The sequence below is a fragment of the Sprattus sprattus genome, assembly GCF_963457725.1.
Source record: "Sprattus sprattus genome assembly, chromosome: 11".
NCBI classification, from domain to species: domain Eukaryota; kingdom Metazoa; phylum Chordata; class Actinopteri; order Clupeiformes; family Clupeidae; genus Sprattus; species Sprattus sprattus.
The window spans coordinates 16,683,514-16,699,833 of NC_137909.1; the positions used below are offsets into that span (position 1 = coordinate 16,683,514).

Here is a 16,320-nt window from a genome sequence, read left to right on the forward strand (position 1 = left end):
GGCAAAGCGCAGATGGTTATGGGCATGTGGTCATTTTCTATTTTCCAGAACATCTCCATACCAGGTTGTTGATATAACAGTAATAGTGCATAGTGGTGGTGACATAATCGATGTGCTGTTGAGATGAAAGTAAACAAAGAATAGGACTCATGCAATGACAAGCTGTCAGTTTGACAAGGTTTAAATCAAATGAAGTCGAAACAAACAGGTTGTCATTCCCACGTCGCCAGGACACGGCTGATGTTACCTGCAGGGAATGCATTGCATTTTTTTTTTTTTTGAGGTCTAAAATGAGGCCTTGAATAAGTACGTTGGTTTCATACACACAGCTGTCTCTGCTGACAGACAGACGGTGGGTGTTAGGAACAGCTTTTTGGACTGTTATTAAAGGCATGGGAAAAAACTTTAAAACACACCTTTTCATGTATATTATTTTACGGTAAAAGTTGAATATAACACTAGAACACAACAACTGATCCAAAGCCAGAAAACAAAACTGATCTTTGTTGAAAGTTGAACTCAACTTTAAATGGAATACATTTTAATGCAATGATCACTTACATAGCTGTCCTAGTAAAAGGCATTTGAATAAAGACGATCTGTCTGGCAACTGACATTAAGACGAGTATGATATTTTATTTCTATAAGTAATCAGCTAAATTCAGCTACTTTTACCCTGAAGTGCAGATATTACTAAACTCATCACTTATTTTTATGTTCAGATACTGACATGTCAGTGGTCGAGTGAAACAGCTTAGCCACATTCCTCTTGGCAGCAGCCTGTCATTTCAACATTTTCTCTCACACCAAACAGACAGTCCCACACCCCAACTTACTGTTCTCACCCAGGTACGGAAACCTCTGCACTGTCTAAAATAGCCAGGTCTTGTGGTCTTCCTGTACACTTCTGTTTGACCTGCTAATTGCTAACTGCCACAATGCCCCCTGCTAGCATTAGCATCCATTATTGAGCCTAGCGTTTCCTTTCACTGGAATTTCACCATGCCTGCTCCAGAGTGCTAATTTGCCAGACCCCACAATCCACCTGAAAATTGCGTAATTGTAAACAATTATCCCATCGTGCTTATCTTTGTGACTCAGTGGTTTGTCACATATGCTAATTACAACCAAACAACCAAATGCGAGGGCAGCTAGGGCTAATCAGGTGGGTAATCATAGCCCCCTGAGGCTAGCCTTAGGCGGTGGATTATGGGCCAGTTTAGGGTGAGGTAATACTGTTTCTGTTTGACAAAGCTACTTGTAAAGTAGTGCCTTTGCTGCTTGAACAGCATTATGTGAAATAATACATTTCAGTTAGTGTTTGAGCGCTACTGCTTCTTGTTTACTTTGTATTCATTGTAGCTGAAGATCGAATGGTCAAATGAAGATTTCATTGTTTTTTTTCACCACACGGTTAAGTAGACATTTTTTGTCTTGTCAAATATTCACTTAGTGCCTGATCCAGATTTATTTTCTTGGGGTGGAATATAATTTCCATAGGGTGACATTGTTACACACACCTCCCTGCACATTGACATGTGAAATTCTGCAGTTTTACAATTATATGAAGGTAACAGGTCCAAACCAAATTTTCTATTACAATTTTGTATACAGAAATGTTATATCATATATGCCTTCCTCCTAATAGATGAAGTTAGAACATTGAATTTATATGAATTGTAGTGTTGTTAGGCTTTCTCCAGATATGAACATATGGGAGGCTCATCCGTTTTGAAGTTGGCTGCAGTTTAGTCACTATGGTTCTCAATTACATTTAGAATGATTGTTTTAGGTGTATGGGGGATTTGGGATTGGGGTGGCAAGCTTTGTGACGGGGGCTGCCATCCCGTAGATCCACCCCTGCTTAGTGCCCCATTTAATGCCACTGTCTCTATACCTACTTAATTCATCAAGCCATAAGGTGAAATTACTGTACCCTGATGAATAAGACAACTTGAAGTCTGAAACACAAAGTGAGGATTGTAATATGACATTGAGTCATGAGATACCAACAGAACATTGGACTTTCAGCATGAATCATCAATTTTTAAGGCATTAATCCTCTTTATGACCAACATCTCCTCAAACCAGAATGAGTCAGAATAACATCAATTTGGATCCATTTGATAGGAAGCGTAGTTAGTAGTTGTGGTTTTTTCTCTATGAGGCATCAGTCTACTCTTTCAGGGGAAATCCAGAGAGTGGGTGGTGCAGACTTGTAGTTTACACAGCGGACACACACACACACACACACACACACACACACACACACACACACACACATACTCACAAATTGAGTCCACTGTTCCAATAAGCAGGAGGTAAGCCACTGAAAAAGGAAGCATTTACGTACCACCCTTGCCAGTTCTCTGCTAACACCTACCTGATATTCCCTGCGAAAGGCAGAAATGGATTAAATATATCCATGGCAGAAATGACCTATTGCATTGCATTTCAGTGCTAACATTTTTTAATAGTTTTGCCATTTGTAATCATTATGTCTTGTCATCAGTGGCACAAAGGAGCCTTGTTTGCAGTATTTCTCACAGGTATTGTCCTTCCACTGAGGCACTTGGTATACCTGGTTGAGGAATTTGACGCTTCATAAAACACTGTTTCTCAAAACACTCTGCAGTCAACACGAGTGTTCGCATGAAGTGTCTCTATGGAAACTAAGGTTGCAATTTATGCATGCATACAGACTGCCAGCTGGCCGAGTGGCCATGGAGGAATTCTATAATAAATAACCATGTAGTCAGGGCAGGATTTTTCTAATGGCCTACCTTGAGAGCTGTAAAGTACTACATCTAAGTAATTCAAGATACGTGTGTGTTTTTATGTGCCATCTTTTGAGTTTCTGTCATGCTGTATGTGATCAGTTGATTCATAGATACAATAATTAAACCAAATTAGTTTTAAATCTAAGCTTAATATCTGTTTGACAAGAAAACGTTTTGTCTCCTTGAGTGTTTTATGGCGTTAAAAGCGAATCCATCTGACGCCTGTCTGCCATGTATTTGTGTTGGCCAGATGTGGACGAGTGTACCACCATCCAGCGCACGTGTGACGGCGGCCGGTGTGTGAACTCGGTGGGCAGCTTCTCCTGCGTGTGCCCGTCTGGGTTGGTGCCCTCTGCAGACAAGACCCGCTGCCTCGGTAAGTCAGCAGCAACTCCCATTTCCTCCTGTGACCCTCGAAAAAAAAAAAAAAGCTCAGCAGAAAGTACAGTACAGTACGGCCCAGTGTCCCTATCAAAGGAATTCAGTGGGTGTTTGAGAAATATTTTTATGGGTAGCTAACAGTGCAGGACTGCATGGACAAATCACTATCCTCATCCTGAACCCTGGAATGTCAATCCATCTTCCATTAGATTAACAATCTGAACCAAAGTGTGTTATATTGTCTAAACAAACAGCCCTGTCCCCAGTACTCGCAGTTCTGCAGTTCCGCAGTTCCACGCAATGATAAGTGACAGGACGGGTCTGCTGCCTGTCTCTGTATCTAAACTGCAGAGGCAGCATTCTTGTATTATCTATTTGACACTTTGGTGCCAATCAGTTCCAGTATTTTTCCATTGCAGTCAAATAAACTGTGGTTTGTCAGTGAGCAGATAAGTTAATTGTCAATCTGGCACTGGCTGCAGATAAAGCATGGGGTGTAGATGTTTGGTTTGTCGGTCCCCCTGTTGTTTCAGGTGCAACGCTGGCCTCGTGGCCTCTAGCTGAGGAAGCTGTATTCAAATGCATCTGCTTGGGCTAATTAGATTCTACACAAACACTCGGTGGAAAGAGCGCCTTTGTCTCCTTCATTTTGTAACGGCTATCTAAATAACCAATAGTCAAAAGGTGGCTTGCCTATTTGGTTTCAGTCTTTCCCTTTTTCTTTTCTTTGAATGGTAAAGTGGGGCCGATGTTGGACCAACTATATATTCAGGCGTATGTGTCAGGCTTTCCATTTGCTTAGCGCTTTCAAAAGTGTACTTATTAATATGTATCCTTGAGAGCAATGGGACATTTCATTAGGTTTTATTACTATTGGTACACATTACTACACTGGTTTGCTTGTAAGGTATGTTCACATGAAGTTAAAGATGGTTCCCACAGAAGGGTCTTAGTTCACTCACCTCTTTCACGCTAAGGATGCTTGGAATGTCAGATGTGGCCCAAATAGCTGTCCTGGTTTAGGACAGGAGAAAGAAAAAAGGGGGTGTGGGAGGCGAGAGTGTGTGAAACCAGGTATCAAACCTCCAACCAAGTATCCATTTGGTAACTTGTGTTTTTGGTGTCCACCCCTTTACCTGTTATCCCTCCACTCTCCCTCCTCAAACTCTCTCTCAGCCCTCTGGCTTTTCATGTTGATTAGTAGCCTGGCATGCCCCCCCCTCCCCGCTTGCTCTTTGTGTGTGTGTGTGTGTGTGTGTGTGTGTGTCTGGTGTGGGGCAATTACAGACCTGATCTCCAAGGTTTTACTACTGGCCCCCTCATGCTTCTGGGGCGGGAGCAAGCCTGGACAGGTACAGAATGCTCTCCCCCCCCGAAAGAGAAGGGAGACAGAAGGAGAGGGAAGAGGGAGTGAGAGAGCTAGGGGGGAGAGAGAGATGGGATGGTGAGGGATAAATAAAGGGAGTGAGAGAGATAGGGGGGAGAGAGAGATGGAATGGTGAAGGATAAAGGGCGTGAGTAAGATGTTGAGGGAGAAATAATTAGCAGAAAAAAATACTGAGCCCAAGTATGCGTGAGAAGTACAGAGAGTGTGGAAGAGAGAGAGAGGGAGAGAGAAAGAAAGAAAGAGAAGTATAAAAAGCGCAGGGAAGTGTAGACAGATCACACAATGTCAGCAGCGCACAGCAGCCAGACCCCAACCTGCAATTACCACCCAACAAGTGTCGCATTCCAGCCAGAGATAGCAGAGGACCGGGGAGGAGGAAGTGGTCTGGGAAGCTCATAGAGACAGAAGAGAGGGAGAGAGAGAGGGATAGAGAGGGTGAAGGTGAAGTGTAGAGTGAGGTGGCTCCCTCAAGACCCTCAGTCACATTCCACACACACATCAGTCACTCAGTGGGGGTATGTCACTAGTAAACAGATGTGCCTCAGATTTCTCTTACGAAAGCTGTGTATCCAAGCAAATAAAAGACCAACACAGCTCACACGTGGGCCTGTTAAAATAGTCTACTGTGCGACATGAAAAGGCAGATGCCATATTGAGATTTGAATATGTTGATGGACACCTGAAAAGGTGAGTGGTCACGTGTTGTGTTGTGATGGTCTTCTGAGAGGGATGCCGTGTGGCTTCAGTGCAGCCAAACAGCAGTTTCAGTGACCACTCAGGTGGTCACTGGTCATCAAGAGGTACACATCAATGGGTCATAAATATAAATACAAATATATATATATATATATAAATATTTGAGGAGGCAGTTGGCGAGTTATTCCAACAGAGTGGCCTAGAAAGTAAATCACCGGAGAAGGAGTTGAGTAGTTAGAGTTGAGGCATGTGGCTTGTCTGGCCGCCTTTCCTGTCCTATCCCTTCTGAGGCGAGATATTAACCGAGCGTCACAACCGCGCTAACCAGCTCCAGAGATAGCAGCGAGCAAGTGAGGGAGAGAGCGGACTGACAGGCAGGGGGTTTGCTGGCCCTCTGGCTCTGGATACCCAGCAGAGAGTGGATAAAAAAGGCGCTAACACTGCCAGCTCAGTCTAAAGTTGAACTAACCCCCTCCCACTGACATCCACCCACCCACCCCCAACAACACCCTACCCAATTGTCCCCCACCATTACAACAATAAGATAACATTATTCATAGCGGCAGGGTTTATCTTGGAGAGGGCCGTGCATGTGTAGACCTCCTGCCCAATCTCCAACTGTGCTCTGGTCCATTTGTTTTGGACGTCGTATGTGAGGCTTTTCCCCTCAACATCAGATTGTATATGTCGACTGAGCCATGCTGGCTTAGGAGTGAGGGCTCTACAAGAAACAGCTTGATAATAGAAAGGGCTTCTTTGGAAAGCTGTAAAAAGCAACAGATTGTGAGATTTCTGATAGGGAAGGCTGACAAGACAGATAAGGTGAACGTGAATGAAGCAAGGCTGTTTTAAGCGCCGGTGTCAGTTTGTGGCTTGAGAGCATGCCGAGTTCAATACCGTCACCGGTATCAGTTCCCCTTTTGATTGTAACCACAACCGTAACATCAACAATTACCTTGTGGTCTGCCAGTGTGGGTTCCCCGCTTTAAAAAAAAAAAAAAAAGCCTGACACACTAGTTAAATCTCATAGAGTCTCTCTCCTAGTCTGCTGGGTTCTTAAAAACCTGGCTTGTGCTGAAGAAAGTTCTTGGCAACGAGCCCAACTGGATAAACTGACATCTGATAAAAGCTGTACTGCACCAGTGGCCATGTCTCTTTCTATGTATCCACTTCTCTCAAACAAACAAGCTTTATTGGCATGACTGTGAAACAGCATTGCCAAAGCAATGTAATGGACGTAGACAACAACATGTAATACATATAACATATGACATGGAGCAGTGTAGGTAATAAAAATGCATATATAATCAATAATTAAATAAATAAAGACATCATACATATAATCTAATAATGATTATAAATGTTTTTATTTTATTGTATATACATAAATAATAAATAAAATGAATATAATAAGGGAGTATTGTAATCACTTTTTGTTAAGGAAGTCATCCCTTAAGTGATGGCTGGCTGTGTTTTATCGTGCTGCTATAAGCTCCCCCTCCTAATATACATTTCAGTTTTATGTGGTTGTGGTTTGATAAGAGTCATATATTTGGGGTGATTTTCCCAAATTTAGGGAGGAAAAATTCAACAAATTGTTTTGTTCCTATCACAATGTGACAGGAAGTGCTTCTCTGTTTCTTCTTCTTGTGTGCAGAAGGAGCATATCCTTTCTTCCCTTGGTAGCCTTATTTGCCTGTGGCGACCTTTTTCATCGGCCAGTGTGTGGTAAATGAGTCTGTACTTATCTTGGGGTCTTTTATAGTTGATAAATATTTTGCCATTTGTATTCTCTTTCATATCAGTATTGTCTGAGGGCTTTTCTGGGACACAATTTTTCCACCTGTGGCAAAACTGAGCTTCAGAACAAGATGGCTGAGGGCACTCGTTTCTTTGTTCTGCTCTTGGCACCAAAAAGGTTGAATTGGTAAAATGCTGGTAACATTTGATAGCAATGTTTTGAGTTATTTTGGGTTTGAGTTATAATAGTGGTAATTGTCAAATTCTTGAATTTCGAATGGTCCCCATACCTCGCTACCGTACAGAGCATTTGGTTCAATTACATATTTGATTGCATATGGTTCAATTATATTGTTATAGGAATTCTGTTTCATTCATGTTTTATTGTTTTTTTTTGATTGTGTGGAAAACTCTAATTGCTTTATCTTTTAACTTATTTATGGCAAGATTGAAATGACCTGTAGTACTAATTGTTAGGCCTAGACAGGTGTATTACTGTGCTTGTTGAAGGACTGTGTAGTCTGGTTTAAAGTTAAACTTGTTTCCCTGGCACCTGGTTCTATTTAGAAAAAAACATGAATTTAGTTTTTGGCATATTTATTTTCAGGGCCCAACTCTGACAAAATGTGTCTAACATTTGAAGAAGCTGTTGTAATCCTTCTTGAGTTTTGCACATTAGGACAAAGTCATCTGCACATAAAAGGCACTAAATCTCTGACTGGTTTAGGAGAATGCCTGGAGCTGAAGAACTATTCATTTAAATGAAGCTTGAAAAGGCTGGGGCTTAGTGGACAAACGTGTCTAACACTCTGTTGTTTAGGGAACATTTCTGTCTGAGAGATTTACTATGTGAGCGTATTTATTATTTTCATACATAGATTTCATTGTGTCGGAGGTTTCCCCTCCATTTCCATTTTCTGGTCATTTTAAAAATAAGCCTTTGAGCCATTTTTGAATCATAAATAATTTTTGAGATGGAACAATTGTGGAAAGGTGGTCAGATGTCAGATCCAACTTCTCAAATTTCTTTCTCACACTTTATGTCTCTCTCTCTCTCCCTTTATCTCTCTATCTCTCTCTCTCTCTCTAATATAACTTGAAACGCTTCAGAATTAGCGTAACTAAAGGCTAAGTCTGCAGTGAAGCCGAGAAGGGTGAGACTCATCCTCCTGTACTTTGGTCTCTTAGTGTGTACTTCCTGCTTTGGCGTCTGCCTCTGAGGAGGAAAGACGGAGAGAGAGAGAGAGAGAGAGAGAGAGAGAGAGAGACACGCTGAAAGCCGCCAGCCTTTCATGAGCTGCCCACAGAGCCACACGTGCAAACAGGCCCTCTGGCTGCGGATACTGGGACAGGATGAGCGCCTTGGAAGTGTCTGCCTGACCTACATACTGTTACTGTACTGCCCAAGACACTTTCTCTCTCTCCCTCTCTCTCACTGCCCTGTTTCACTCTCAAGCGCTCTCTGTCTTACTACTTCCAACTTCCGATCTCTTTGTCTTGCTCTCCACATTTGCTTGTGTCTCCCTTGCTGTCCTGCTACTTATTTTCCCCTCTCTCTCTCTCTCTCTCTCTCTCTCTCTCTCTCTCTCTCTCTCTCTCTCTCTCAGCCTCCCTGCCGTTCACACCACACTGTGGAAATATGCAGCCCCATAAAGCCTTGTGTTGAGAGGTTCACTGGCTGCTCTCTCCTCTCTTCTCCTCATATTCTCTCCAGTCCTCTGCTCTGCTTTACTCTTCCACTTTCCTGCCTTTTTTGTCTTCTTTCTCACTTCTTCTCTTCTTCTTCTCTTCCTCTCTGGTTCTTCTCTCACAGAGAACAGATAGTGGGCCGTTTGTAGGAGGAAGTGTGATGGAAGAGGAGAGAGAAAGAGGAATGCAGTGAATTAAAATAAATAGAAAAAAAGGAAAGAGAGACTTTCAGGAAAAAGGGATTAGGGTGAAGGTAGAGAAAGACGGCGTTTGAGAGAGTGTGTGTATGTGCATGTGTGTGAGAGAGAGAAACAGAAAGTATGTGTGTGTGTAAGAGAGAGAGAGTGTGTGTGGGTGCATCTATGAGCGAATGTGGATGTGATTGTGTGTGTGAGAGAGAGTATATGTGTGTGTGTGTGTGTGTGTGTGTGTGTGTGTGTGTGTGTGTGTGTGTGTGTGAGGAAGAGTGAAAGAGAATGTGTGTGTGTGTGTGTGTGTGTGTGTGTGTGTGTGTGTGTGTGTGTGTGTGTGTGTGTGTGTGTGTGTGTGTGTGTGTGTGCAGTGTGTATGTACATGTTATGACCCGGACCTGTGTTGACCCCTGGCCTTCTGTGTCTCTGACAGAATTCTGTGAGATTTCACAGCTCTGTCCCAGCATGCACGCCCCTCTAGGAGTGCTGGCAGCCAAACGCCGCTGTCTGTTTTCACAACAAAACGCAAAGGCCACACACACCCCAAAAAAGAAGGGCCAGCAGGCCAAACATGAAGGGGGGGATTACAAGGGGTCAAATCACTTTGTGGTGAACCGCAGATCTGGATTGTGTCTGCTTACAAACCAGTTTCATCCAGCACTGTAAACATTTTACTGTAGTGTTAAAGTTGGGAGTAATCTGGGGGTTTGACCTGAATGATTCCCATGTGTTGGGTAAGTCTAACTGCTAATGCAGCGGATAGTTTATATAGCATGTAGCATGTGGAGCATCAAAGACCATGTACAGTAGCTGCTGTCTTTTCTTCAAGTTATCCATAGTGATACTAATTTACAAAAGATAAGAAATATTCTAGTTATGTAATCCAGTGATACGTACACACTTTTATGCCCTGATCCAAGGTAGCCTCACTTGCTTCTTCATTACAATAAACATTAGGAAACCATTTTTATCTGTGTATAATCTAAATGTTTTTTTTTGTGTGCATCAGCGCAGGCATGACCTGCTTTGTGTGTGTGTGTGTGTGTGTGTGTGTGTGTGTGTGTGTGTGTGTGTGTGTGTGCGTGTGTGCATGGAACTATGTGTACATATGTGTTTACTAGTGTATGAACTGTATGTCTGATGTATGTCATGTCTATTGTATGTAATGTTATGTCCTCCCTCAGACCCGCACTCAGGCCTGTGTTTCTCTGTGTGTACGTACATATGTGTTTACTAGTATGTGTTAAGTGTGTGTGTGTGTAATGTTTTGTATGCAATGTTATGTCCTCCCTCAGACCAGCACTCGGGCCTGTGTTTCTCTGGTCTGCTGAGCGGGCGCTGCACCCAGGAGCTCCCAGGCCGCTACAGTAAGGCTCAGTGTTGTTGTGACGCCGGCCGCTGCTGGGCCAGAGGCAACCTGCCAGAACTCTGCCCCGTCCCGGGATCTGGTGAGTCACCCCGTGCCTGTTTACAATCACATTTACACCTACGCCCATTTGGCAAACTGTTTTACCCAAAGCTACTTCAACCACAGGGTTACATTTGCGTTAAAATCCCCTCTCACATGTTCACATTAACATTTACAGACCTTTTATTCAGACATTTCTTTACATACTTTGATTTAGCAGACACTTTTATCCAAAGGGAGTACAGGTGTACAGTTCATATGTATACAGTGTAGGTATATACAGTAGGTAGTGCATCTGCTCCCAAACAGTGCCATAGTGCCATAGAGAAAACTACTAGTTGGGCCACAGGAGGAGAGAAAACATTCACTCTCAGCGTAAGAGATTTGCAGGTACCTAGCTGACTGGAGGACTCAAACCATCTCACTTGGCATGCTGGGTTTTTGATACTTATGGTTCTGTGAAAAGGCTTCATGCATGAAGAATTTCTGTTGGCAAAAAAGGAGGTTTCTTCAAAGCTGAATAGAATTCTGATACCCTTGCCGAAAAGCTGAAAATTGCTCGGCAGCAGACAGCCAAGGAATTCCTAATGGGTCTCTGTTAAGGGCCTTTCAAGAAATGTTTCCAGGTAGAATCCCAAAGGGATAGTGGGAATAGCTCAGTTAACCTGTAAGGGGTCTTAATATGTGTAAAATATTATATAATATAATATAAGTGTATATCATGAGGCAACATGTGGAGCAAGTGACCCAGTAATATTTTTCATGGTGTTTTAAACTTTGTGCTGCATATAAACAGTTCAAAGTAGTAGCTTTTCAAACAGTTTCTGGCTTAACAACTAGCGAGACCACGTTTTACTTTTCTCAGCACGGTTACTGATCAGGGCTTTTGTAAGCGCGAAAGCAATAGAAACTGTGCTGAATTTGTACGACTGTTGAATAACAGTTCCTCTCCAGCTCCCCTCTATCCACACCTGCCCACAGTAACCTCAGCTGCACCGAGCAGCTGCACAATCTCTCCTATAAATAGCCAGCACTCTGCTTGTACGCAGCAGACGAGAACCTGTGTGTTCGGGGCCTTGTCAGGCTGGTAAATGATGGCCTGCTCTCCTCCTCTCCTCCCCTCTCCTCTCCTCTCCACCCTGTTTTGTGTCTTGGTTATGTCAGCCATGCTCTGGCTGGCTGGCTGGCAGGCGGGTGATGGAGAAGGGCTCTGGCACGCTACCCATTTCCCTTGTTGGCACGCGCCCCAGAACTCTGGAGCTCACGGGATAGAGGGCCGGCTGGCCGATCGGCAGGCAGGCAGGCAGGCAGGCAGGCAGGCCACCCACCCTTCCCCTCTGCGGGGATCGCCCCTCCGTGGCACATGCTCACCTCATCTCCCCTCCGAGGCCTGACCTATTTTCTACTTCCATTGTGCCGTCATTCCCATGATCTGATTTTGCTGTGCGCAGCAGGTCTAGGATCAGTTCTGTTTTTGGCGGTAATGGAGGATAATGGGCTGGAATTTGGGGCCAGCGCTGCGTGGTTCTGCAGGATTAATTATAAATATCCAGCAATTTGTATATAAGGCAACAGAGTGGTGACTAGAGGTCATGTCAATTACATTACAACTGATTAACTAATAACAATTCATGCACAGTCAGTTAAGTTCAATCCCATTTAATGAATTTGGAAATTCTATTCAGTACATTTGATTTAAATGCAGTTGGATTTATTTCAATGGCATTAAACATTTCTTAGCAGACAAAAATGCACTAATAAAACAGGTCAACAAAGCCTGCACTAATCGGCCGTATGTGAGTAGGAAACCTGTCCTAGATACTGACTAGCCCTTTTGTTGTGTCCACTCTGTAGAGGCGTACCAGAGACTGTGTCAGGAGGGAGCTCCGGTAAGACCATACCCCGAGGGGGATACAGGGATCGTGGGCGTCCGAGTGCCATACCCCCAGGCCCCAGAGTACGACCCCACGATCAACGGTCGCAGAGTCAATGGAAATGGACACCCCTACCCCCAGACCCCAGTGAATGGAAATGGCCACAGGAGGCACCCCATCAATGGCAACGGTCACCAAATACCCCAGCAGCCTGACTATGGTTAGTAACTTTTTGCTGAGCAGGTCCAGGAAGTATACCCATGCAGTGTATCCTTTGGAAGATACAAACCATGCTTTCAGTATTCAATGTTAGTTCAGTCATATCACAAAAATATAAAATAAACATTGTAAGGGCAAATTTGTGTTGACATTGGGGCATATCCTACAGTGCAGTTCCTACACAGAGCCTTGTGGCACCTTTGAGACATTTATATAGTTTTGTTTTATTTGTAGAAATGCCACTGTATTGTTTGTGTGTAAAGGTTGGTAGATGTATTAAGGCAACTGTGCTGTGTTGGTTAAGTCACACTGTGCCACCTCTTCCTCCCCCTCAGCCACCCTGAACCAGACGGGGGACTACTGCAGGCAGGTGCCCAATGCCTGCATAAACGGGCGCTGCATCCCCGTGGCGTCGAGCTACCGCTGCGAGTGTAACAAAGGCTACATGCTGGACGGCAGAGGAGACTGTATGGGTAAGTTCAGGCACAGCGTCACTTTACTTGGCCGAGGAGACTGTATGGGTACGTTCAGGCACCTGTCACTTTATTTGACAGAGCTTCTCTTTAGAAAGATACCGTTTCCCATGAATCAGTTTAATGATTTAATGACTTATCCTGTTAAGGTTTTTTTCCTAGTATTTAAGCCCTATTTAAGTTTCTTGACATATCTTTACTTGTATTCTGCACTAGTGCAAAGCCTTCTGCTGTGGTTGATGATGTGTGAAGCAGACAATGTTACTTTGGCCTTTTTGCTGTGTAAGCGAGTACAACACACACACACACACACACACACACACACACACACACACACACACACACACACACACACACACACAACACATTCTCGCTTACTCATTGACACACACACGCACGCACACACACACACACACACACACACACACACACACACACACACACACACACACACACAAACACACACATGCACACACACACACACACACACACACACACACACACACACACACACACACACACACAATGTTTCACCATGCTCATTGTGTGTGTCCTGGTCAGATTTCGACGAGTGCGCCTCAGACCCCTGCTCTAATGGAGACTGCGTCAACACCCCCGGCTCCTACTACTGCAAGTGCCACACTGGCTTCCTCAGGACACCGACCAAGCAAACCTGCATAGGTAACACAGGAGCCCTTTATGTGACAGCATAGAGCTAACACAAGCCAGATCAGGCTCAGCTACATTACACTGCGTTTAATTACATCAATGCAATTCATCAGGCGCTTTTTTTTTTTCAAGCACAATAAAGGTCTGCATTCCATCGTCATGTCTATTGCCACAAAATGTAACCCATATTTTGTTGCTAGCATCTTGCTAAACCTGTTGACCATAACTGCCCGTATGGTCTGATTGCAATCAGTTGCCATAATTATACTTATTGTAGCTATTTTCTAGGAATGTGTGTGTGTAGACTTAAACTAGAAACAAGTGTCTACCAGAGACCCTTTGTTCTTTCTGCGCCTTTCTGAGTCTGCAGACATTTTTAAGGAGATGATGTAATTTCCTCCGCAGACATTGACGAGTGCCTGCACAACGGGGTGCTGTGCAACAACGGGCGCTGTCTGAACACGGAGGGTACCTTCCAGTGCATCTGCAACGCAGGCTTCCAGCTCACTCCTGACCGGAGGAACTGCGTGGGTAAGAAGCCTCCCACACCCCACCCCACCATATGGCCAGGCACGCACGGGCACATGGAGCAAACGGCAATAAGCCTCACGTCAAACTCAAGTCAGCAGCTGTAACGCAAGGATGTGTGGAGATGATCATTGGCTGATTGTTAAAAAAGAAAAACTGCCCACTGCATCTGTGCAGAATGTGAGGGAGGGCCACTCAAAGCAGCCAAGTGGTCAAAGCAGTCAATCAAGCAAAAGTCACTGTTGCACCTGCACATTTAAGTAAGACTTTGGCCTAGGCTGGAGGTAGGTAAACCAGAGTGAAATAATGGAATCTTTATCACAGCACCTGTTGAGGCAGATCTGTTTAATATCAAAAACAGGCTGTTTTAATGGGAATGATGTGCTGAGAATATGCTGATACTCCACCACAAGGACAATGTCCTGAGCTAAGCACTAGCGGCACTAGAAACAGCTGCTGTATTACAGATGCTGTGTTACCAGCCAGGTGTTTCACAACCCATACCATTTCAATGGGTGGTTTTCAATAGCCCAGACTCAGAGAGGTTTGACGGGGTATTTTGGTGTCTTCCTCCAGACCATGATGAGTGTGCCAGCACCAACATGTGCTTGAACGGCATGTGTATCAACGAGGACGGCAGCTTCAAGTGCATCTGCAAACCTGGCTTCACTCTGGCCTCCAATGGCCGCTACTGCATAGGTCAGTCCCTCTCATCTTCTCCTGCATAGGTCAGTCCCTCACACCTTCTCCTGCATAGGTCAGTCCCTCTCACCTTCTCCTGCATAGGTCAGTCCCTCTCACCTTCTCCTGCATAGGTCAGTCCCTCTCATCTTCTCCTGCATAGGTCAGTCCCTCACACCTTCTCCTGCATAGGTCAGTCCCTCTCACCTTCCCCTGCATAGGTCACCTTCTCCTGCATAGGTCAGTCCCTCTCATCTTCTCCTGCATAGGTCAGTCCCTCACACCTTCTCCTGCATAGGTCACCTTCTCCTGCATAGGTCAGTCCCTCTCACCTTCTCCTGCATAGGTCAGTCCCTCACACCTTCTCCTGCATAGGTCAGTCCCTCTCACCTTCTCCTGCATAGGTCAGTCCCTCTCACCTTCTCCTGCATAGGTCAGTCCCTCTCACCTTCTCCTGCATAGGTCAGTCCCTCACACCTTCTCCTGCATAGGTCACCTTCTCCTGCATAGGTCAGTCCCTCACACCTTCTCCTGCATAGGTCACCTTCTCCTGCATAGGTCAGTCCCTCACACCTTCTCCTGCATAGGTCACCTTCTCCTGCATAGGTCAGTCCCTCTTACCTTCTACTGTCTGCTCCTCTCCTCTCAGACGGCTAATTATTTATCTTTCTCTCTCTCTCTTTCTCTCTCTCTCTCCCTCTCTCATTATCTCCCTATCTCTCCCTTTCTCTCTCCCTCTCTCTCTCTCCCTCACAGATATTGATGAGTGTCAGACCCCAGGCATGTGTATGAATGGCCGCTGTCTTAACACTGATGGCTCTTTCCGCTGTGAGTGCATGGCCGGGCTTGCCGTGAGTACAGACGGACGTTCCTGCATAGGTAAGGAAAAAGACCTGTGACACACACACACACACACACACACACACACACACACACACACACACACACACACACACACTCACAACATATATTCTCATAGAAACAGCACACACACTCAGACACAGACATACACTCACAGACACACACTCAACTGCTTTCTCATATCTACAACCTGGATTATAGAAATCCTTTCTATACACAGCTCCAGTAATCTAGCTAACATAAATTTAAACAGACATGCTCTTCAGCATCAATGCATAGAACATGGACTCTACAGTACTGAGAAGCCCTATATGGTCATGTAAATAGTTGGAATGTGCTGGAATGTAATATACAGTTATGCAGTTATGCACACACCAGCTACAAACACTTTAAGTATTCCTCACCTTAGCCTTTTATGTATGTTCCCATCTCTTTTTTTGTCTTCCTCCCTTCCTCATTCATTCCACAGTTTTTTTTATTCTCTCTCTCTCGCCCTCTTTTCCCCATCTTTCTTTAAGTTTTTCTTTCTTTTTCACATGCATGTAAACACGCTCACACAGACGCCCTCAAGTCCATCCCTCCATTCTCACTCTGAGGTCTGTGACACTCCAAACCTGTTTCGAATTTGTTTGTAAGGGCCAGGCGGTGATGGTGCCAAACACCCTCTCTGACACACAAGGCTCTAATGGCTGTGAGTGAGTCAGAATGAGGGAGGCATTCTGGTCCTGTTTCCCCACAGAAGT

The 16,320-nt window shown here is 44.5% G+C and overlaps 1 protein-coding gene across 1 annotated transcript in view; it reads left to right on the forward strand.

Moving 5' to 3' along the window:
* The window catches only part of fbn2a (fibrillin 2a), a gene marked incomplete at both ends in the record, with an annotated part of 77,968 nt that overhangs the window by 15,566 nt on the left and 46,082 nt on the right, over nt 1–16,320 (forward strand). The window contains 8 exons of the mRNA XM_080847181.1: nt 3,031–3,156; nt 10,160–10,312; nt 12,127–12,366; nt 12,701–12,838; nt 13,400–13,519; nt 13,913–14,038; nt 14,612–14,734; nt 15,473–15,595. Of these exons, the coding sequence (XP_080703307.1) occupies nt 3,031–3,156; nt 10,160–10,312; nt 12,127–12,366; nt 12,701–12,838; nt 13,400–13,519; nt 13,913–14,038; nt 14,612–14,734; nt 15,473–15,595 (1,149 nt within the window). The remainder of the gene's footprint in view (nt 1–3,030; nt 3,157–10,159; nt 10,313–12,126; nt 12,367–12,700; nt 12,839–13,399; nt 13,520–13,912; nt 14,039–14,611; nt 14,735–15,472; nt 15,596–16,320) is intronic.